This window comes from Mugil cephalus, chromosome 15, assembly GCF_022458985.1.
Source record: "Mugil cephalus isolate CIBA_MC_2020 chromosome 15, CIBA_Mcephalus_1.1, whole genome shotgun sequence".
Taxonomy (NCBI): Eukaryota; Metazoa; Chordata; class Actinopteri; order Mugiliformes; family Mugilidae; genus Mugil; species Mugil cephalus.
In genome coordinates, this window is record NC_061784.1 from 8,261,163 (window position 1) to 8,285,280 (window position 24,118).

The window sequence follows — 24,118 nt, forward strand, 5'->3', positions numbered from 1 at the left end:
GACTGTCACATTTTACATAAAAACTTACATGAGACTCTTTCTGTCTTTAATTGCATTTATTATAATTGTTTGTGTTGCTTTTATAGTTTTGATGATTATATTTATTTTAATCATGAACACATTTGTCATTCTGTAGACGTGAAGCCTATAACATCACAGTGTACAAAATATGATGGATCCATTCAAGAACTGCAAAACTCAACATTCAGTTCGTACTTTCATTTATAAGTTTCCTCTGAAACTCTTTACTGCATATCCACAAACTGTCCATGTTTATCCGGAACAATTTAATATGTTGATAAATATTGATTTAAGTCCACAAACTGGAGTTATTTGTCAACATAACTTTACCATGTCAAAATCTTACTGACTCTTATTTGAGCATATTGTAAAACTTGTTGCACCTATGAAATTTAATACCATACTTTTAACACTTACCTTTCACTCACCACAACAAAAACAATAAAATCCTTTATATCAAGTTTCTCGAATAGAAAAAACCCATTAACTGATGTGCAGTACATCGGCAGCACTACCAGCAAAAACTTAAAAACTTTATCATCTGGTGATCGCGTTGTACATAGGGCTATTTTGACATATTTATTATAGATGTTTTTAGTAGCAACCGTTATGGATATTTCTGAATATCTTACTGGAGCAGTTAACTGTCTAACCGTAATGTGACTACACCTCTGCTATTTCTCCCACAGTAAAATCTGTTGTAACAAAGACGTATGTGGGGGTATGTGGTGACAGTGACCCGGCCTGTTTGCTAGCTTACCAACATCCCTTAAAAGTTTCTCAACCACACTTCAATACACTGTGCAAGACTGCAACACAAAAGGGGGAACAAACATATCCAATATCACCAGCTCACCTGCTGACTGAAAATCATGTTTTTGTTTTTGTGACAACATCATGTTCCGTGCTGGTGCCTGGACTAGTCTATGTTTGACCTGTGCCATGCACTGAACTTTCTCCCATGTCGTGGCTCATGCTGCCTCAACGACACTGACACCTGCTGGCGATTTACTGTTGCTACGGACTGAAGACCAAATAAAATCTGAATTGGGTGGAACAATCAGTATACTTTAAGTCACGCACTTCACCGTGCATGCCAAGTGTCCAATGCCATAGGAAGGATAGAAAACAGACTAACATCTAAAACATTTTTAATGGCAGGCATATTTGATGGGGACCCTGAATACTGTATCAAATTTGGAAACAAGAACCAAGACTGAATTATCGAAAACAGCCTTATGATGAAAAACAAAAATTAATGCTAACTAATTAATGTTCGGTATTAGTGTGATGTCTGCTTATTTATCACATTTCAGAAATGTCTTGGTTATGATTGAGAATCAATCTATATACAGGACATGTGGGCTTCAGCGTGTTTGGAGCTTCTTGGTAATGGACAATTAAAAAACAAACTAAAAACACTAATCCATTACAATCATTTGAAAATACAGGTACCCTACATGGCACATGAAGCCTCTAACTTAACCATGATTTTCTTCTGTCAATCTCTTGTAGATGAACCACTGCCTAAAGATTTTCCTCTGCGTTTGTATGTTCCCACATTGACTTAATAGTGTTCCTGTTTAAAAGTGTTTCTGTAAAACAGGAAAGGTCAAGATTCAGACTGTTTTTGCATCACAGGGACCACAAACGTAAGACACAAGTGCTTAACTGAAAGACAGTCTAGGGGCAACTGATATGACGAGCTACTTTACCCTGATGGTGCTTTTCAAAAGTCATATTTTATCATAGCAGATACAGTAGAGTCTACTGTGATGCCCCACAAAGACAAGGGTAAACCATGTCCGTGAAAAAGTTGTATGGCAAAGGCTACTCCTGTGGTGACCGGAACTGCCTTGTCGGCTAGCTTACCAACATCACTGAAAAGTTTGTCAACAACACCCGAACACACAGACAAGTAAACACTGTGTAAGAAAGCAACATAAGTGAGGGAACAAACATGTCCAATATCACCAGCTCACCTGCTGACTGAAAATCATGTTTTCGTTTCATTTCCCACGTTAGTAGCCTGTAGCAGTCTTTCACTTATCTCGCGCACCGACCTGTCTACCTGGTCGTGGCTCATACTTCCTCAACGACACTGACACCTGCTGGCGATTTACTGCTGCTACCGATTGAAGTGCATTATTAATAATACATAAAAACATACACAAATAAAATTGGAATCCGGTGGAATAATAAGTAAAGTAGTTAGAATCATGCAAGTGCCAAAAAACTGTAATTTCATTTTTATTCTTTTCATGAACTAATGTTTGAAATTGAAATTCACTGCCAGGAAGTGGCGCTGTGAGTCTGTCAGTCTTTTTGGTTCTGTCACCTTATACTACTGCCATTCATGAGGCAATGAAACAAACATAAAGAACGGATATAAAGTTAATTAGTTTGCCTGCAAATTAAAACATCTTAAACTATTGCTGGGTTGAAGCTGTTGCCATGAAAACATATATGTGTAAAAATATACCTACTGACTGGGCATTTTTATTTTTGCCCTGTTTCACAAGGATATACGCACAGCACACAATGAAAAACAATCTAAATATAAGTTAAAGTAAAATTAATAATTAAATTTAAAAAGCACATTAAACCTCTTAAACGGTGGACCATTTAACTGACAGTGTCCTCTGTGAAAGGTGCTGGTTTCTGCACTGAGAGAAGTCTTCTGAAGACAAAACTTGGTTTTCCAAAAAACAACCAATACCCATTCTTATTATCACCATGCAACATTCAAGTCAGTTTTAAAAGGAATATATATGTGTTACTGGCGTGGTAACAATTTGCATGAGGCTCCCTCACAAACACACAACTCTTAAATTCTCAAGAAAATTTTCTAAATTTTATGTGAAATGTTTGGAAAGACTGGTGTACAGTTTTTTTATTAGTGTAACCAGTAAAACTGGTTCTTTTAGCTAATAAGACAAACGCATCTGTCAGTAAGAAAATATTTCCCCACTGTGCTCCGTTAATGCACGCTGACATTCCAGAGCACGTGTCTGATGCATCTTTGCTGATATTCACTAGTTTCATGAATTTATATCCTATATAATCCTACATTTGGAGAATTTACAGAGCTCCTTTGTCTGCAAGGGGACATACAATATTATAAAAATACATTAAACCCGAATAAGTTTATAGTCCTCGAAATGTTTGATGTAACTGATTGCATAAGAAAATGTAAGTACATATACTGTTTTTGAAAGTTAACTTTAAAACTGTATTTTGCCTAAACTCATTTATTTTGTTTTCATAATAATTAATAATGAACTCATATCAAATTATTCACATACTTTACATCTTTTTACCTCATTGTCCTAAATTATTTTCAGAGTATAAGAAAAAAGTGGTTAAGCTTGAATTTCTCAAATGGTTAGTACCCTACGCGCTTACTTATTTACTTCATATATCTTTAAATATTGATCTCACACAACCTTTCTTACCCTGGGTGCGGTGTACCTGAGGCTGCAGGCCACTGCATAACTGCACACACTACTGTGTGAACAAATGGGTGTGTCAAACAGCAGGAACATAATTTCCCATCTGGGATCAATACGGTATCAATTGTGTTTTTTTATATATATATATATTTGAAGGTCCATGCTGGTTCCTGCTTATGCACTGGGACATCATTTGCAATCTAATAATGCTGTGATGGCTGTCCAGCCGGGGGTTGGACCCTGATTGCAAGAAAGATTGCACGAGGCTCATGTGAAAGTCAATATGAGTTCATTGAAAATTCTACATGGGGGGGAAAAAAAAAAGAAAAGAAAAGGTAAAGAGAAGACGCTCCAGGGGAAGGAAAACACAAAAGTTGCTGCAGGGGCAGGAAAATGGAGCTCTCTTAGAGGCACTGAAAAGGATAAAAGACACAGGAGATGAGCCTTCGTTAGCGACAAAAAAAAGAACTTCACAGCACACACGACACAACTCTTGTGCTGGCACAAACTAACAACTGCAGAATTATCTGGCACTGGAGAGAAGCCGCGACAATCCTTATGAAGTGAGCTGATTAGTGATCTGCTACAGCTGGTTCAGGTACCTGTTTCCTGCCCAGGTGAAAATAATTAGAGACAGAGGGACAGAGAAAAGACAAAAAAACAGGCACAGGCAGGAAACACAAGAAAACCATGATCGTGACAAATGCCTCTTATAATAACGTTTCAGTCTCAGGGGGCTTAGGTCTACACACAACAACTACTTTTCAGTTTAATGCAATTTAATTAATCCAATAAAATCAGCCACTTTCAGGCTTCATTTCCTAATTTTGTAACTTGGAGAAAATTGTGACGCTCAAGAAGAAATACGTTACTAAAAGTAGTTCAGGGTGTGTGTGTGTGTGTGTGTCTGTGTGTGTGTGTGTGTGTGTGTGTGTGTGTGTGTTATAAGCAGTGTTAGTTTTAACATTTTACTTTAAAAAAGTAATTAGTTATAGTTACTAGTTACTTCTCCCAAAAAGTAACTGAGTTAGTAACTGAATTACTCCACTATAAAAGTAACTAGTTACCAGGGAAAGTAACTATTGCGTTAATCTTCTTTTTTTAAAGTTTAAATATGTCTAATAATTTGATTTTTTTTTTCTTAGCAGGTTTCACAAGTCAGTTGCATATAGAATTGTATAGACATGTACTTACACAGAACTTTTAACATTTATTGCCCCTCAGAGTCCGATATGAGTGGGTCTCATATCGGACAACGACGAGACTCACTACAGAGAGGAGATCCAGCACCTGACAGGATGGTGTTCAGACAACAACCTTGTCCTGAACACCAGCAAGACCAAGGAGGTCATCGTGGACTTCAGGAGATCCAGGAGGAAGGAACACACCCCTCTCCTCATTCATGGGGAGGAGGTGGAGCGGGTGGACAACATCAAGTTCCTTGGCATCCACATCACATCTGACCTCACTTGGTCCACGCATACATCCCACCTGGTGAAGAAGGCCCAACAAAGGCTCTTCTTCCTCAGGAAGCTGAAAAGGACTTGACTCTCCTCTCAGCTTCTGACAAACTTCTACAGAGCCACAATAGAGAGCATCCTCTGTCTGAGTGCAACAGTGTGGTATGGGAGCTGCACTGTACAGGACAGGAAGGACTTGGCCCGGGTGGTGAAAACCGCACAGGGGATTGTTGGGAGTCCTCTCCCACACCTGGACTCAATATATGACAGCCGGGTCCAAAGGAGGGCTGGCCGTATAGCTGCAGACCCCACCCACCCAGGCCACGAACTGTTTGTGCCTCTTCCCTCCAGGAAGAGGTTCAGGAATATAAAGACCAACACAAACAGACTGAGACACAGCTTCTTCCCCAGAGCTGTGAAATCCATCACCCCATCTCCTCACATACCCCCCCATCCAGAGACTGAGCATTAAACCCCTGCAGATGCCAGATAGACTCTGATACTGCACTGCACCTTGTCTAAACATGCTGCTATACATGCAATATTCATACTGGTCACTTTAAATATCCTTGATTGCACTACTACCTCTCATCTCATCTTATTTTATTCTTAAATTCTATTTTTTTTTTTTTATTTTAACTTGTTATTCTATTTTATATTTCCTATTCTATATTTATATTATTTATATATCTCAGGTCTATACATTTATACCAAGAGCTGCTGAACAGAATTTCGTTGTGCCTTGCATAATGACAATAAAGATTCTTGATTCTTGATTCTTGATTCTTGATTCTTGAGAATCCAACTAGTAGACATACTGCTTTCACATCGGCAAAAGTCCCGGGTCTGACCTCCCGCTGTGAGAGCTGCTTTCCCGCTTTTTCAAAATGCTGCTGATATTACAGTAATTCACTGTGTCCTGCACAGAGCCCGATATTTGACACCAAATCCCCGTTTTTCTCAGATGGAGAGCGCTGCAATGATCGTTAAGGTGTAAGAGATCGCTGTACATGCTTGATATAAACACAGTCGCACAGTCGCTGTTCACCTATACGCTTCCATTAACGATCGTGTAACAACACATTTGATTTGTTTGATTGAAAAAAAAAAAAAGGAACAACAATCTCTGCCCTTCAGAGGTCAGTCTTTATGGGAGGTGATCACAACTTGTTTTTGAGCTGAAGCTTCTACAATGATCCAGTCTGTCGGGCCGTCGAGTCATAATGTAACAGGCAGATATGAGTCAGAGAGAAAAACCGTCGATCAGGTCCAACCAGTGACGGCTTGCAACTTTTCCTCCACATTCAGCATTGCTGCCGCTTACGTCTGCTAGATTGGTGTTGGTGTGATTTGTGTATAAACTGAACACTGCCTGAGAGTGGCTTGTCTTGAAAGCCTACTGCACCTTATCCAATCATCATCACCTATGCGGTTGTTTCGCCCCTCCCTCCTCTCCTCGCCAAAAAATCAAAACACAAACAAAAAAAGCAGAGCCATGTAGTTAAACCCCGCAGGGTACCAACATATGAGATTGTTGCAGTTATATTCTTGCAGTCACATGCACTGAAACCATAATATTTTATTGTTTCAGTGTATCTGTGTGACAGTCACTGGCCTTCGGCTTGTTTGTTGGTCGTTATTGAGTGGAGTGACCTTGTGTGGCAGGGAGGACAGTGCTACACCTCAGTGAACAGAGGGGAGAACAAAGGACTGATCACCTCAGTCAGGATAGAGGGGGTCCAGAGGGTTACTGTGTTTCTCCTGGACTGTGTTTCAGTCCAGGAGGGTAAGGATGTCTCAGTACAGGAGCTAAGTCAAAGATAGGGCACATAGTGATAGAGTGGATGAGCATTCCAGCCCTTATTAGGCGGGACTCATTAATTCTTCTGCATGATTTGGAAGGTGACACCACGCATGCATGTGGGCGTTCCCTAACTATGAGTGAGGCCATCACCAGAGTCGGGTACAGGGGACCAGGCCCCCAGAAACCAACACCCCAGTGTGGTAGCACATGGGTCCCAAGCCCATAGAACCACCACAGAAATAGGGCACACTAACGCCCTGGCACCCATGGTGGGCGACAGCAAGCACCTCCAGACCAACCCAGCAGTCGATAGTCATTAGAAGTATTGGGGTCTAAATTGCTCTTCTTCAGAAGGAGCCTCTCCTCCACAATCATCTTAAACGCGGCAGGGATGACAACTGTCTGAAAGGAATGATTCACCATGTATAGCAGCTGTTCCTCAAAGAATCCATAAAATGTTTTAAAAAAACGGTGTGGGAACTGGGTCTAAAAGGCAGGTTGTGGGCTTTAGTTGGGAGAAAACTCAACCAAGTGTCCTTGCATCTGTCTTTGATTTTCTCAGAGGATAGGTGTGCTGCTAAAAACAAAGGCATGAATATAAGACCACAATTTCATACCCAATGACTGCATGTTTCGAATAAACAAAACCATTAAACATTAAATGTGGTATGGCCTAGGTAGCCTAAACACTGTGGGCTTTTAATGTATTTATCTATTCTATTTCCACGCTCCAATTTTCAAAATTGAAACTCTTTCTCATTATTTAACCATTTTTTCAAACAGCAGTTGTACTCGGCCACAAGGGGGGCATCTGGGCAGTGGTGGTTGGGTGCTTGCACCTAAGCCGTGTGACACATTTTTGTTTTGTTTTGTTGTTTTGAAAAATGCGCCTAAAAAGAGTCCCCTCGGCCCTCGGTTACGTAACCTTGGTCTGCAACATATGAGGGGGAAGAAAAAAAAAACCATGATTGTAATGTAACGGCAAGTAGAAGTGACGTCTAACGTACATTGTTAACGTTAACTAACATTAGGTGACTACATAACTAGTGATATTAATGAAATAAACGGAACAAGACAAAACAAAAGCTGGTTGAATAAACAAAAGCTGTGTATGATGGGAAATCCATTGTACCCCTTCGTTTCAAGTGAGCTCCCAGATAATCTTGATTTCTAGGGCTATGTAGCCCTTCCACTTAGCCCTAGCTCTCGATCAGAAGTAGAATTGGGACACCACTACCTCTCACATGAACGCACAAAACTAAGGGGTAGGGCTAACGGGGAGAATTGTGATTGGGCCAAAGTAGGCCTAATTTCCCTTGTGGACCATTAAAGTCTGTCTAAGTCTACAGTGCCTTGAAAAAGTATTCATACCCCTTGAACGTTTCACATTCTGTGACCTGACAATCACAGACTTGAATGTATTTGGTTGAGATTTCATATGATAGACCAACAAAAAGTAGCATGTGTTAAAATGGCCCAGTCAAAGTCCAGACCTAAATCCCATTGAGCATCTGTGGCAGGACTTGAAAATTGCTGTTCACAAACACTTTCTATTCAATCTGGCTGAGCTTGAGCTATTTTGCAAAGAACAATGGGCAAAAATTTCAGTGTCTAGGTGTGCAAAACTGGTAGAGACTTGCAGCTGCGATTGCAGTGAAAGGTGGCTCTACAAAGTATTGATGCAGGCGGGGCTGAGTACAAATGCACACAGCATTTTTCAGATTTTTATTTGCTTAAAATTTTGAAAACTATGCATCATTTCCGTTCCACTTCACAATTCTGTGCTACTTTGTGTTGATCGGTCACATAAAATATCAAGAAAACACATTCAAGTTTGTGGTTGTAAGGTCACAAAATGTGAAAAAGTTCGATGGGGAATGAATACTTTTTCAATGACTTTATGACTCTTTCGCGTTTGCGCGAAAGAGTCGCTCTACATCTGGACTCTGTCACTGCCATTTACCATCCTTGTAGATTTGATGTCTGGACTTTGATGTAACCTCATCAACAGTAAACTTTATCACATTCTCAGAAATAAGCAAATTAGGTCGATTTTACAGAAATAAAATGGTAAGTGGGAAGAGGAAGAGGCAAACAAAAACATCATAATAAAAAAAAAAAAACATGACGCTAGGCAACAGTGATTTAAGGAAACCTGCAGGTACATTTCCTGCTTTTATTAAAGACTAAAAACCACTATATTGTTAAAGTTTTTTTAAAAGTGTATTTTGGTTTTTCATATATATTGTTAATTCAGTAAATTATACTTATACAATCAACTGCGCAGGTATCAAATTCAGGTCAAATGCACAGAGCATTTGGTTTGAGGCCTTAGTGTCTGTAAAGATAAACCCTTCACTTAAGTCAAGCAGGAAAAACACTCCTACTTTTAGAAACAGTGACGTAAATATGAACATAGTTATGGAAGATCGTTAAGCTGTAAAACATATCCCACACACACCGCACAGATTGTCCTGACCATTTGTGATGGGCCATAATCTGGCACAATCACACTCAATGCTGGCTGTTTTGCTTCTGGAGTTGCTCTACTTGTTTCAAGCTGTGCTGAGGTAATATCCAACAAGTGACGCACAGAAACAGTTTATGAACAGCTACAAAAAGCATGAAGAACAGCACAAGGTGTTGACCTGGGATCTAAATTCACTATATCCCAAACTGATCAAGTATGTGTGGCACCTCCCCTCAATCCATATGACCCCCTAGACCCCCACTAACAACATCCTGTTTCCAGGACACCCTCAGAAGGACCATGTCCATTCTCTGATGAGTCACAACTGTTTTGGAGGCACAAGGGAGACCGGCACAATATTAGGGAGATGGTCATAATGTTATGTCTGATGGTGTACTCTGTTTTGAAAGGATGTACTGTATGAAGTATAATAAGCACTAATTCATAGTGGCACATGTGTTTCTGAGCTCTCCTTGTTTAAAAAAGTGTAGAGAAGAGTTTACCTTTTGTGACACAGGTAGAACATTTTTATTTGCTATAAAATGAAGTGTAACACAAACAGAAATGAGTTATGATCAGGAGGTATCTCTGGTTTCTAAATGTATAGCTCGTTGTGTTGTAATAAACTCTAATCTTTACGTCTCCAGTGTCCTCTCCTCAGAAGAAACTTTGAATCTGTAGACAAGCTGTGATCTTCTCTGACATTGTTTTCTGAAGAGTTTCTGGAGTCGTGTTGTAGTGAATGCAGAGCGCTATGTAGGCACCACTAACAGGGCACTTGACAGGAGTGAGAAATACAATACACACATGCAATTCATTTTATTGAAACAAATAAATAGTTCATTTTGTTTAGATACAGGCACTGAGTGCGTGCTAAAAACAAACATATAAAAAAAAGTAATGATGTGTTTCATTCATTTTCAGTTTCATTCTGTCCAGTGCTTTGGTTTAATAAAATCTCCCTGATTAACAAATCCCATCAATTTTTCAAAGTGCATAGTTTGTGATAAAGTACTTCACAGCTGTCTCCATCACTCATTCTGGGGAGATTAAAAAAAAGAAAAAAGAAAAGAGTTAGATCTCAGTATGATAAGACTGTTTTTGAAGGCTCTTTGCTTAAAATTTAGTTTGATCCAATAATATTATATGGATTTCAAACATGACACTGCGATGCTAGGCTAGTTAGTGTTTAGCAGCACTGCTTTATTTCGTTTTTTACTTTCTTAATTATGATGAGTATTATGTACTAAAGTGAGTATTTTACAATACGGGATGAACAGGATGATATGGGCGGATTAGCTGTGCTGTTTATCCCTTAATTATTTCTTGTCAGACAAATTACACAGTTTTATGGCATCATAAGAGCCCTTTGCAATGTTTAATGGCACTTCTCTGTTTCTATGAGAACACGGGATCAGATGATTTCACAAAATCGTACAAAACATTGCTTGTAAAACCGATCCCACTGAGAGTTATGGTACCAGACTGCTGCTCTGCAGTCTAGGTCTTAGAAAGCACCGGACATGCATTTAGCGCTTTTTGTCAGGTGAATGCCAATTATATGTTGGAAGTTTACCATTAGAACTTAGTATGAATGCTGGATGCTGTATTCAATTAAAAAAAAAAAAAAACTCCAATTGCATATCCATTAAGAGTAATTAATAAAAGCAGGCATGTCTCTGTGACTCTGTGAAATGGAGCTGGTAAGAGGAGTTGATCAATGCTGATAAGTCAATCAAAAAATAATCGGCATCTACTTTGCTAATTTCTGACAACTGTCATTTTTCAAGCATGCTTAGTAAACAATACCAATTTCAAGTCTCTGAAATAAGAGCGTTCGTTACAACTATTTGGTCTTTTTTGTTGAAACTTTAAAAATGTTTTCAACTTCGTATAAACTAAAAGACTAAGTGGAAAGTGCAAACACCAACAGTGGAGTTTCAGATGTAACATACAAGGAGAATGTATGTGGTAAAAAAAAAACAAAAAACAAATAGAACCTCATAATAATCAAGATCACCCTCTGTTGCATATTAGAGGAATACATTTCTATCGCACCAACATGTTGTACTGTACCTGCATCTGTTCGTATATCCAGTCAATGAAGTAAATGACATTGCCGTAAACTCCTGGCTTGTTCCTCTCAGCACATCCAATCCCCCAGCTGGTGTCTCCAGCGAGGAACCACACATTCCCAACTTCAACCACCAGGGGGCCTCCGCTGTCACCCTGCAGAAAACAAATATTTCTGGTTAGTGTGTATATGTCTTTCTATGCGCCCTGGTCCACAATAGAGAGAACAAACTTGGACTAACCTGACAAGAGTCAACTCCTCCATCCAGTTTGCCCGCACAGATCATAGTCTCAGTGACTAACCCGCTTAACACGTTGGGTGCATTACAGGTCTCTCTGCTGTATATAGTCACACTGGCTTGATTTAATATCGGAGGCGTTGGCCCTGAGTAAAAATTAATGATTGCACACCCACAGTTAACTCAGCCGAGCATGAAAAGTACAGTTTTTTCTTACTTAATCTTGAAGCCTGAAAAACCAGGTGACATTCGGGAGGGAGGAATGAAAACATTTACAGGTTTCTCAGCGTATAGTATTAGATCCATTCCATGGACAGTTGGACATATTTACTCACCAGATGAGAACAAGGCACCCCACCCTGTGATCCAGGCTCGAGTTCCGGGCGAATTTATGGACATGCCGGCGTTGGGAAGACAAACTGGCTTCGCTGTGGCTGAGGCATAAACACATGTGAGCTTCAAGCATTACTCACAGTAGGTAGGATTATTAGTGTGACTCAGTTAGTGTAATATGAATTTGACTTCTCAGCACTTACATGAAAAAGGCAGAGGTGAACTCAGCTTTAGGAGAGCGATGTCGCTGTCACTTGTTTTTGAATTATAATTTGGATGACTGATGATTCTATCAACTTTAATGCCATTGGTCATTAGAGACAGTCTGACGTTGCCGTAGTATACGCGCCATTGTCGTGGGTTGTTGTAGCTGCCAATGAGCAGAGTTAGAAAACACAAAATAAATATCTGATTGTTTTCTTGAATGTCATTTAAAAAAAAAATAAAAAAAAGAAAGTGGAAAATAAAGAGAGCTTAACTTTGAATTACACATAACGTGCGGGTCTTGATTTTACACTCATGTCAGTCACTAACCTTACTGGAATTTTAGAAATCACCGTGTCAATAAATGATACTGATACGGTGATTCGCGTCACTGATAGTTAATCTACAAAAGCACACCATGGTAATTAAGAGGTTACAGGTCACTGTTGCGCAACATTATTAGGCTGAGCAATTACGTGTTTGTATGGAACAAGTGGGGGAAACTGACCTTTCAAAGCAGTGTGCAGCGGACAGGATCCAGGTCTGGGCAATAATGGAGCCTCCACAAACATGTTGGCCATTTATCTGAAGGCTGACCTGCCACGGCCAGGCCTCATTTACAGCTTCTGTGCCACCCACGATTCGAGTTCTGGTAGCTGCTAAACTCTTCCCACATTCTGAGGAAGGACAAGCGCAACGTGACTTTTTATTTCAAATCTGTTGCCGAAAGAAAAAAAAAACTTTCATTAGGTCCTGTTCAACTAAATGTATAACCCCTTATCAAAAAGAAGTGGCGCTGTATATTGAGTACTTTAGCCAAAACAGTAACTTACCGATACATTTAAGTGTGACAGCCTGGGTTGAGCAACTCTGGCTGTAAGAGGAAAGGATGACAAAAAAAGGTGTATATTTAACACAGCGCATTTGTGATTGCTGCACTGTGTATCAGTGATACCATAAACAGGAATGTTTACCTGTGAGTGAGCTGTGACGTCACGTATGATCCATAATAACTTCCAGGCTTCAGCGTCAAGTATCCATTGGCGGCCAAAGAACCAGCACTGGTTTGACCGTAGGACACATAATCCTTTCTGAGGGATACACACACAAAGTCAAACATGTGACCAGTGAGGTGAGACCAGCACACTGTGCTTGGTCGGAACTGCCACACTTTCTTTCTTTCATTCTTACAGAAAATTCTTCAAGATTTCCCTTAATTTTTCCCAAATAAGTATTTTCATGGTAGACTAGTTACAGGATTTATTTCAAAATGATGGCAAAGTAAAAAAAAAAAAAAAAAAGTGTAGCGCTACAGTGTTGTAACTACAGTGAACCATCTTCCCATTTGCTATAGTCACACAATATGGCGGGTCTTGTTCAAATGTTTGGCGCGTCGCATGTTCTGGGGATTGGACAATTTTGTGTTTAGTGTTAGCATTTGTTATCTGTTTTTTAATGAAAGTTATGAAGACACTGCCCTTTTAGCTGTTTGCCTGTGCTTCTAGTGTGAACTGTGGTGGTGAAGACAATCAGAAGACACACCTATCGTAGCCCATCTGCTCACACACGGCTTTCCCATAGTTGTTATTCCAGTTCTCAGCGCACACGGGCATCCACTGCTCGTTACTTGCCGTGTATCCCTGTAGCATGGAGTTGGCCCCATGCAAACGAACTGCGGAGCAAAGAGAGCAGCATTTTAAAAAACTTAAATGGTAGCATCTTGTGTGTGTGTGTGTGTGTGTGTGTGTGTGTGTGTGTTTGTATGCGTGTCGAAGTCTGCCGTGTCGATTTGAATGTCTTACAACACTGAGATTCGTCCTCTCCATGCGAACAGTCCCTGACGCCGTCACACCACTGGGAGGGGCTCAGACACTGCCCGCCGTCTCTGCACGACTTCCCCAGGATACACTGGTAGTAAACTGCCAAGCGCACACATGTATGAATGAGTGCAGAACGTGCACAAACGCAAGCATGCACAAGTGAATGGTAAACACGTACAAACGCACGCACAATAGCGTCGCTCTGAGACCGCGCAACGGCCGAAGTCGTTTTGCTGAGCTACAAGGGTTCGCAAATGAACTCACAGAAGTACCACAGCACGGCTGCAATCACTGCCAGGACGAAGAACACGGCCAGGCATATGCACAGGATGTTTCTCCAGTGACATGACTTTGATCCTGCAGTAAAAGAAAAAAAATAAATAAATAAAATTACTGATATTCCACACTGTTTTATTGTTTTTTTTTTTTAAGCTGTGTATGTATTATGCAAAATTAGCAGAATTTGCAAACCCCCTATTTGCATGCATTTTGCATGCCTTCACAAATACTGCAACTGTGACAAGAACCTGCGCAGACTACAGCTCTGACTTCTTACTTTACTTCACAGGAGTAAACTAATGACTTGCGGTCGCTCTATGTTTATGACCAACCCAAGTCTACGGGCTTAAACACAGGGGTTAGGATATGTAAATGCTTCCAAATAACCCTCTGCTATTTGACACAATTCTGGCACATTCAGAGAAATAACAGTGAGTTTGTGGGGGGGGGGGGGGGGGGGGACTAAGGCTGAGACCGAGAAAATGTTTTCGTAGTAGTAATAATATAAACCAAATGACAAATTAAATATACAGTAGCGTTCCTTTCTTCTTGCTAAACCAATTAATTTTCATACAAGATACTGTGCACACATATAAGATGACCACAGTGGCCATGATTCATAAGGCCAATGAATGGAACGCCAACTCTTTAGTCAAGTTCCATAAACACTGACCCAGTTTAATTATTTTATTTATTTTTGCCACCATGAAGTAAAGGAAACCGGGTAGGACTCTGAACTGAACTGACTAGAGTTCATGAATTCAAGTGTAACGCTTTCAATAAAGTAGCAAAACCTTTTCATACTTCAAAATCAAAAGCCTGTTTTACCGGTCATGTATATATATGTACGTACAAAGTAAGTGTTTTCATTCATGTGTGTGGGGATCTGTCTCATTACTGCCTTATCAGATTCTCCAACATCCTGCAAATTATTCAGCATCAAAAAGCTCAAATATCACCTACCTTTATTTCGTCTTGTAGGATACGGCGATCCGGCTGATGTAGTGTTCCAGGTGTTGACGGGTGGTGAAGTCGTCTGATATGGGTTAGGATATACCATCTGCTGCACAGGGTATGGAGGTGGTCTTTCTCCCTGGTGCTGGAACCCTAAGTTGTCATACTCGCCATCTTTCGCCTGGAGATAAAGGGAAAGAAAAAGCAGCGTTCATTTGCGGCAGCCCTCATTCACTAATCTGCTTCAGTTCATAGAAATACCCATTAACTTATTTATAGTTTATTATTTTTTAGTTTAATTTAGTTATAAAATCAAGGCATCAGGTGTCCGAGGATGTTAGAGAGCTTACCTGACTTTGACTCATGGTGAAACGGATCTCACTGCCCGATGAGAGACACTATCTGGAAAGGTTTGTATTATTTTTATTCAGGAAAAAAATATATTACTTTCAATCTCTTGAAATCTTTAAAAACAACTTTTTAAAACCATTTCACTGGAAATTAAAAATATAACAAACTGTTAAACACTCTTGTACTGGAAATTCTCTTTGTGAATTCTCAGAATTTATAAACTGGTTAAAGAACTGTTCCAAGTCTCAAAATACGTAAATTAGTTATCTATTAAACTTATGGAGTAGGCTGACTTACCTAGAGTTCCTGAGTAGATTTCCAAATGCTTTAAGCGCTACAGTTCTGTCTGTCACTCCACTCCTTTATTCTCCACTCTCACGTCTCTCGCAAGCACCATTCCTCAAAGTACTCAACAGCCAAGGCCACACCTTTTTTACCACAGAGTGCAGAAGCCAATGAGCTGCGTGCCACTTGATTTGTACAGCTCTTTTTAATGACACGAGCAAATATGGGAAGGTACAAATGAAGGCCAGCACTCGTATTGTCTTCAGAAGGCAGCACGGAACAGTGTTAATCCCTGAATGGTAATCTTGAATATTATCAGAACATCTATATGTAATGTATTTTAGAGATCTATTGTTTTTTTTGTTTTTTTAATAAAAGAATACTTCTCCTTTTTCACTGCACTTCACCTTGTCCTTCCTCAAAAATCAAACACCCTTTACATTTGGTCCGGGTTTCGCGTAACCGTACTTACATGAATTAACAACAGTGACGGTGTTTCAAAGTTCACCTACAGGCAATGTTCTCCAGTAGATATAGCTGCCTCACCGGCTCTCCAATGAAAGCTTAGATGAGCGAAAAGAATATATATATATTATATATATACCGAACATGAAAAGGATTTGAGTCACATAACAAACAAAGGTGTGATACATGTAGTCCTTACGTTCACGTTATTTTCGGTGCTCCTAAGGAGATGTGTCCCCTGTGTTTAATCAGTAACTGGAAAAAAATTGTCAGCTGGACTTAAAAAAAACACTACGGTCAAAGGACATTCAAACCCTGTCAATATTCAACTTCACATATGAATGTATTAACTGGCAGGAGAGGAGGTCGATGGAAAACAACAGTCAGCCGTTAAGAGAGCGAAGAACATGTCCATGTCTCTTGTGCTGCACCTCCTCATTATCTTCACAAGGTGTCTGTGGCTCAGTAGGTGTAGTTGTGTGACGTCTACAGGGAAGAGGGTTAGCGGTCCGATACCAGGGCGATGCCGCATATTCAAATATCCTTGAACATGAAGCCAGAGTTACAGCCAGTGCTCGTCACTCGCTTGCATGTTTGTGTAAATGAGAGGCTATATGTTTTGTTGTGGCCTAAAATACCAATCGGTAGAAATGCACTGTATAAAAACAGTATAGCAGTATGGGAAATTATTTTTTTTAACGGAAAAACAACAATACATTAATTTATGAGCTTATGAGTAATTACAAATTCACTGTAAGTCGTTAATAATAGAGCCAATAAAGCTGATTCTGATTCTGATAAATGTGTGGATTATAAATAACATACCTAGTGTCATTCACTGCAACAGTTTACACATTTATTTTTAACCCCACAAGGAAATGTCTATGTAAAATACAACAGAATAGAATTCCCTTCACTGTCATTATACAGTGTGCAATGAGATTGGAGAGCTTGTCCTTTTCAGTGCATAAGCACAATGTTCCAACTTTCCCTTCATATCAGTTTTGCTAATTTCTTTTGAGTGTAGTTTTACTGTCTATTATAAGAATCCTGATCCTATTGTACTTGATGAGATCCACGGATAACATTTCATATTTTATTTGCATGGTTAGATGACTAAAGGTCAAAAGAGCAACTTCTGAGACAATTAATCAGTTACTCATGACTCAAGACTTTAGCTTTAACAATATAATGGTAAGTTGACATGACCATCATGGCCACCCTTCCCATCTGGCATGTTATTGTATTGATTGTGACACCAGCATTCACGTAAAAAAAATAAAAAAAAAAATAAAAAGAGAGAGAGATATAGCAGCATCTAGTGGTCAACTTCTAAATAACCCTGAACAACATTGCATAAGTAATGCATGAATAAACAATGCTGATGCCTTTTGCTTAGTGGAGGTCAATCCTTTAATCATTAACCCATAGACATAGAAACACAACACAAAGCAGTGCTTTCATAAAAACTATTTATTTAACCATTACAATTCAGAGTTAAATATGAAACCTTTTTTTGCACACAGGCATTTCTTCCAACAGGAGTGTTTAGTAACTGGAGTCATGGTGTCCTGTGAGCCAAGTCCTACTTGCTGTTTGATTAAGGCCACTGTCATTACAGTTGTAACAGATGTTTTCTTCACAGGAAAAAGGAGCTTACAGATGTCTTAACCATTTGGAACAAACGGTGAGTTACCACACAGTTTAACGTGAGTGAATCCAGGAAAGAGAAGGTTCCTACCCGGCTTCTTCTTTTTTCTTTTTTACAACTTCTGGATCAGAATGGAGGAGGCTCCACCACCGCCATTGCAGATGCCTGCCAGTCCGTACTGACCAGACTTCAGGTTGTGCACCATGTGACCCACAATTCTCGCTCCAGACATCCTGACAAATGAAAGAGAAATAGAGTGTAACACTTCAATGTCATGTAGAGATTTTAAAATATAGACATCTGATTCTGGTTTTAACACTGACTACAGGGTAAAGAGCAAATTAATGCATTACAACATAATTGAACAGTGCTACAAACGAGGGCTGGGAGATACTGGGAATTTTGGTATCGATCCGATACCAAGTAAATACAGGCCTTGTATCGCTGATAACGATACCTTTTCTTGAAATGTCAGGATGACCATTGAATAACTTCAGAATTTTCCCTTTAGTTAGTTGATTATGATTATAATAAAATACAGGACAAGTATTTAGGCAAATAAACCTGTTTTTCTTAACTAATTACAATATAAAACAATTTAACTGTATAAAATTTAAATTAGTGCAAATGCAAGAAAAGGGAACAATGTAACAAAAATATAAATATAACAATGTAAACAACAACCATGGGAAATAAAGACAGCAACAGTAGTCAGTTGAGCAAGATAAGTAAATAAAAGCAACAGTGTAATAATAAATATTATAATAATAATAGTTGGAAATGTTGGCTCATTAATTTTTCACCACAAAAGTGAGTCTACATCCCACGTAATCGTCTTCTCGTCCGAGTGCTGACGCATTTCAATAACAGCATCAGTACCAGCTGTGCGATGCTGCTGTGATGCTCGGATAAGAGTGTCAAACTCAGTCAATATCCCACCTTTTACTACAGGTGAGGACGGAGAAGATCCTGACGCACAAAGACTTGGAGAGAAGCTGCGGCCGAATGAACTCCGTGATGAGTAATTTGCTGGACGTATAGAAGAGAAACTGTAACAAAAGTATCGATCTCATCACGCTAGTAACGAGCCGATACCGATACAGGCCGTGATGTCCAGTCGTACTACAAACCATAGCCTTCAAGATGAAAACACAGCTGAATCAAGTGCTCTCTCAGTTTCTGGATGAGGATACTTTTGAGATGAACAGCTTTGTCAGCTGGTATCTCCAATTTGTTCATCTCCTACTCCATTGGATCATTGACAGTATCTCCTCTGGTCAGCTCGTCTCCTGAACCTGAACTAATTTTCAGCCAGTCCCTCTCAGCTGCTTACCCAATGGGGTGTCCCAGTGACACAGCTCCCCCGTTGACATTGACTTTTGAAGGGTCAATGTCCAGCATTTTGATGTTAGCCAGGACGACCACACTGAAGGCCTCATTGATCTCCCACATGGCGATATCGTCTTTCTTTATTGCTGCTGCATCCAGGACCTGACAGAGACAAAGGAAGTCAACAACGTCATTAGAGGTCTTCCTCTCTTAGCACAGTCATGTGTTGAGATGGACACTGTTGTCAGTTTGAAAACACATGACACATTTGGACCTTAATAATAAAACTGATACACACATTACATTCATAAAGTAAGGATGCATAAAGAAAGTGTGCCAAATGACACCATCAACCTCACCTTTGGAACGGCAAATGCAGGCGCAATGGGGAAATCAATGGGAGCGACTGCAGCGTCAGCAAACGCTATGTTAATAATAATAATAAAAAAAAGCAACATATTAATAAAACCTGACGGGAAACCACTGAGCTCACACTGAACATGAAGCGGAAGAACAAAATTTGCCTCATAAAACTAGACTTTTTATTACCTGCATTTTACAAGAGCACATAAAAACATATTTTATGATGATCGGCAACCTGTATTTGAAACTCTAACTTCTCTAGCCTCTAGCCAACAAATCTTCTATTGCTTCTATAAGCAGAAAACTGACTGTTATAATCTGCAAGCAAGTGTGTGTGTGTGTGTGTGTGTGTGTACGTGTAAAACTTACAGACAATTCTGGCTAGTGGAGTGACATTCAGTCTCTTTGCAGCATCTGCAGTCATCAAAACAAGAGCAGCGGCGCCATCGTTCAGTGTGCTGGCATTGGCTGCCGTCACTGTGCCTGTGAACAATCAAAGTGTACACTGAAACCCATGGCTTCTACTAGACTGAATGCCAATTCTTATAACTAAAGCAGATAGCACATGGCAAAAATAGGTGAATATGACAGCATATTAATACTTCATATACTGGAATTTCCCCTTGTGTAAATGCACGATTGATTCATAACTTACAAGTGACTGTGCAGCGCATCCGTTCTTATCTTTCTCTCTCATCAGATAATCAGTGGCTTATCACAACACTGCAGACTGAGGTGGCGAATGAAAAGACTCAAACAAATATTAATGGAAAGTGCATCGTTACCATTCTCTTTCTGGAACACTGCCTTCAGTTTAGGGACTTTGCTGAAGTCAACCCGCCTCCACTCCTCATCCTCAGAAACCACCACATCAGGTTTGCCTACAAAAAATACAAAGAACAGATATGCAGTGCTCTGTAAATGACTAATGCCACTGGCCCAAGAGAAACAAGCCACTGCCATCTTCATGTACCTCTCTGGGGAATGTTGACCGGTACAATTTCTTTGGCCAGCACACCAGACTCATATGCTGCTTTGCTGCGGCTGTATGAGCCGATGGCATAGGCGTCCTGCTCCTCTCTGGTGATGCTGCAGTTCTTGGCTGTGTTCTCTGCACAATTGCCCTGTGAAACAACAGTAATAGGACCTTGTAAAGGAATTTAAGAGCTTCCCAGAAAGACAATATTTGACTCAAGGTTTACAGTTACCATGTGGAATTTGTTGTAGACATCGGTGAGTCCATCCTTGACAATGAGATCTTCCATCCTCACTCCTCCGTAGGTTGGGGTCTCTCTGGCCATCACATAAGGTACGTTGGACATGCTCTCCATGCCTCCTGCCACCATTACATCCTGAAGTCACACACACAGAGCTACAGTCTACTACATAAAGTGACTTTTCTTATAATGCCTGTAATCCTGTAATCCATATATCCCAGCCAGGCAAAACCTGCGATAGTTTATTATAAACACATCTTGTGTTTGGTCACAATACTGCCCACATTATCTTGTCTGTGATCCATGTCTTAACAAGAGATGCAATATGAGAAGAATTATTTGTAATCTATGTCATGTTACTGTACTGCATGTGATTTACCTGGTGACCACACATTAGACTCTGGGCTGCCATCATGATGGACTTCATTCCAGAGGCACAGACTTTGTTGATGGTTGTTGCTGGAGTGCCGAGGGTCAAGCCTGAGGAGAAATTAATTCATAAGAATGAATCTTTGAACCAATCTTCAGCTATGTTTCTCTTGATACTTCACAGTGGTGCTAGGGCAGCACATGTGTATCAATAGTGTGACGCTTTTCCAATGATTTGACCTCACCTGCTCCAAGCAAGGCCTGTCTTGTGGGAGCCTGTCCTTCTCCTGCCTGAAGTACGTTGCCCATGTAGACTTCCTTCACATCTTCAGGAGTAATACCTGAACACATGAAGTGAAACCATGAACACAGCCGTCTACAAATTTCACTGCAAAAGGTCCTTAGAATACGAAAACTGTGTACAAATCAGTGAGTCAGTGACAGTGTCTACCTGCTTTATCTATGGCTCCCTTAATAGCAACGGACCCCAGTTTGGTTGCTGGAACTGCAGCCAGGGTGCCTTTGAAGGAGCCCATTGGAGTACGGACTGCACTGACAATGACGACTTCCTGAAAAAACGCATTAAAGTCTGCACTTCAGTGTTTGCAGCTGCAACATTTGATTGTGATAAGAATGGGAGATTTCAGTTAAGAGTACTTACATTGAGTGAAGGGCGAGATGTGTAGGTTCTTGACAGGTACTTGTGAGCCTACGATGGCACAGTAATAGGGTAAGATTACATAAAATAACCCTTTAATTTATCCCCCACAATGGGGATGAAAAGCACATTTAAAAACAATATACACTGACCAGATAGAATATAATATCTCACCCCAGAGAATAAAATTTTGTTTTAAAAAGGGATTTAAAAACAGGCAGTGGCAGGCAATCCAGTGGCAAACTACTTCAGGGTTGGGACAAACATCTGTGTATAATGAATTACAAATAACTTCATATAGAAGAAACAACTGAGTTGAACAGTCATATGGCCAGAGGGACAAATGACCTCCTTAATCTGCACATGTAGTAGGACAAAGACAACCTGTCACTGAATGTAGTCTTCTACCTATTATTAACGTCAGCTGTTCAGAGCCCCCCTCCTCTGCCAGAGGTATTAAGGATTCCAGCCCTGTCCCCACAACAGTCAGCCTTATTCAACATCCTGTCCAGGTCCCTTATTGCTGCCACATGGACACATGGCTACAACACTCTTCAGGAGTTGTAGCCATGCTAGCCAGTGTCTGTGCTAGCCAGGTGTTGGCCCAGGTACTTGTAGGTCTGAACAAACTTCACACAGTCTCTGTTGATGGCCTTCTGAAAGTCTACCATCATCTCCTTGACTTTGCAGGTGTTGATGCAAAGTGGTTAGACCTGCATTACACCATAAAGTCCTTAACTGGGTTCCTGTGCTAGACAAATTCAACTGTGAAGCTTGACTACCACTCAGGACTCAGGACAGAACAGGATAACGGTCATTCGATCATTTGTAACACTTGATAAAGATGCAAAATACATTCTGGGCTACCTGGCCAACTCAAGTCCACACAAGTTACCTCCCAATGTATCCTCAATAAGGCATTGGGGGACAAAAGCCATCTGGCATCTGGGACCATAATTGGTCAGATGTGCAATTTGAATTGGAACAGTTTTTTTGACTGCGACTGGTAACATTTCTGCACAAAATTCAGCTCCTGGATGCTCAGGTGACATGTCTGATTACACCAGTGCTACTCTGCAATAGGGCTGGCAAGGGCAGATCTTGGCTGGAGCACGATGAGGTCTCAACCGAGGGACTACTGACCAACTGTCCACCCTAATATTTTGTGGTTGAGTGAAGTCTGGCTGGTTTTGCCAGGCTGGAACCCTGAGGGACTCCACCAGGCTGCAGCAGATATAGTCACAGAGGCTAAGAGAAAAACTCCTGTCAGACAGTCCAGAGCAGCACCTTTAATCCCAACACAATTCTAACAACTCATTTTCCACAGCTCTGTCTGTGCAGTTTTTCTCATCCCGTATACAGTGTACAAGCTACTGGACACTCGAATTTCCCTCTGGGGATGAATACAGTATTTTTCTATTCTTTTCTATTCTAAACAATTCAGGGTTTCAGATCAGGACACTGATGATTGTTATGGTTCCAGTTAGCTAGCTCCCGTTATTATTGTTGTTAGCTTCTTTCTTATTTTTTAAGAAGACGAAGCCAGTGACATGAAAACACTTCTCTAAGCACCCGAGCCACCTGGTGCATGTGTTCCCAGGCTGCTTCATTCTCACTTAAGCCAAGGACGCTGCACAAACACCAAAAGGTTAGCAGAGCTGCTGCGGCTTCACCAGGGCCTCGCGTCGTCTGATTGTTGCTAAAACTAGCATTCATAGCGACACACAACGACATCTCAGACTACACAAACCCATTACTTGACACACCGTCACGTACCAGGCGTTTGCAGACTCTGCCATGCATGGTTAGGAGAGCATTGGATGACATTTTGGAGTGTGAGACAGGACTCAAACACAGACTAGCTTCACCTTCAGCAGCAGAGGGATAAATACGTCAGCCAATCACAGCGGGAGGTGTGTTACCCGGCGTCATCATTCGCGGGGCATGATGGTTATTGAAGTTCCCACTAATGATAACAACAGCGCAGTACTGTGGATATGGATGAATATACCATGATAGAGAACCATTCTTTTTTTAATGCACCTTCTTTTCAATGATTAATATTTTAATGCAAGATTATGGCAGTGCTGACTTCACGCTCACTAAAATGATATTTATTTTCTTCACATAGGCCCACGTGTATACTGTGCATGAATGAATTGGTAGTCTGTGCTCTGCACCTTTCATACTCACATACTTTTGTCCAGAAGATGGCAGTATCAGAGACCAGGAGAAAGAGCTGAGCCAAACGGTTTAATTTCCCAGACCATTGCAAATCATTCATTCATATATATGTTGTCATGACTGTGTCTGTCTGTGTC

At 40.4% G+C, this 24,118-nt stretch overlaps 2 protein-coding genes across 2 annotated transcripts; both read right to left on the minus strand.

Moving 5' to 3' along the window:
- Window positions 1-10,011: 10,011 nt before the first annotated feature.
- tmprss2 (transmembrane serine protease 2) lies at window positions 10,012-16,427 on the minus strand. Its single transcript, XM_047606227.1, has 14 exons — window positions 15,758-16,427; window positions 15,460-15,511; window positions 15,119-15,290; window positions 14,141-14,233; window positions 13,859-13,975; window positions 13,599-13,728; window positions 13,031-13,147; window positions 12,890-12,930; window positions 12,565-12,733; window positions 12,056-12,222; window positions 11,855-11,953; window positions 11,523-11,665; window positions 11,284-11,436; window positions 10,012-10,247 (listed from the first exon to the last, which is right to left on the minus strand). The coding sequence occupies exons 2-14, from the start codon at window positions 15,472-15,474 to the stop codon at window positions 10,239-10,241; spliced, it is 1,425 nt and encodes a 474-aa protein (XP_047462183.1). The 5' UTR covers window positions 15,475-15,511; window positions 15,758-16,427; the 3' UTR covers window positions 10,012-10,238.
- A 1,238-nt stretch (window positions 16,428-17,665) lies between these two features.
- On the minus strand, window positions 17,666-23,718 carry acat1 (acetyl-CoA acetyltransferase 1). The gene is made up of 12 exons (XM_047608075.1): window positions 23,574-23,718; window positions 21,801-21,848; window positions 21,591-21,708; window positions 21,385-21,480; window positions 21,150-21,250; window positions 20,762-20,905; window positions 20,527-20,677; window positions 20,339-20,434; window positions 19,923-20,036; window positions 19,550-19,614; window positions 19,195-19,352; window positions 17,666-18,094 (listed from the first exon to the last, which is right to left on the minus strand). Exons 1-12 carry the CDS (start codon window positions 23,622-23,624, stop codon window positions 17,974-17,976), a joined length of 1,263 nt encoding a protein of 420 aa, XP_047464031.1. The 5' UTR covers window positions 23,625-23,718; the 3' UTR covers window positions 17,666-17,973.
- Between the last annotated feature and the right edge of the window lie 400 nt (window positions 23,719-24,118).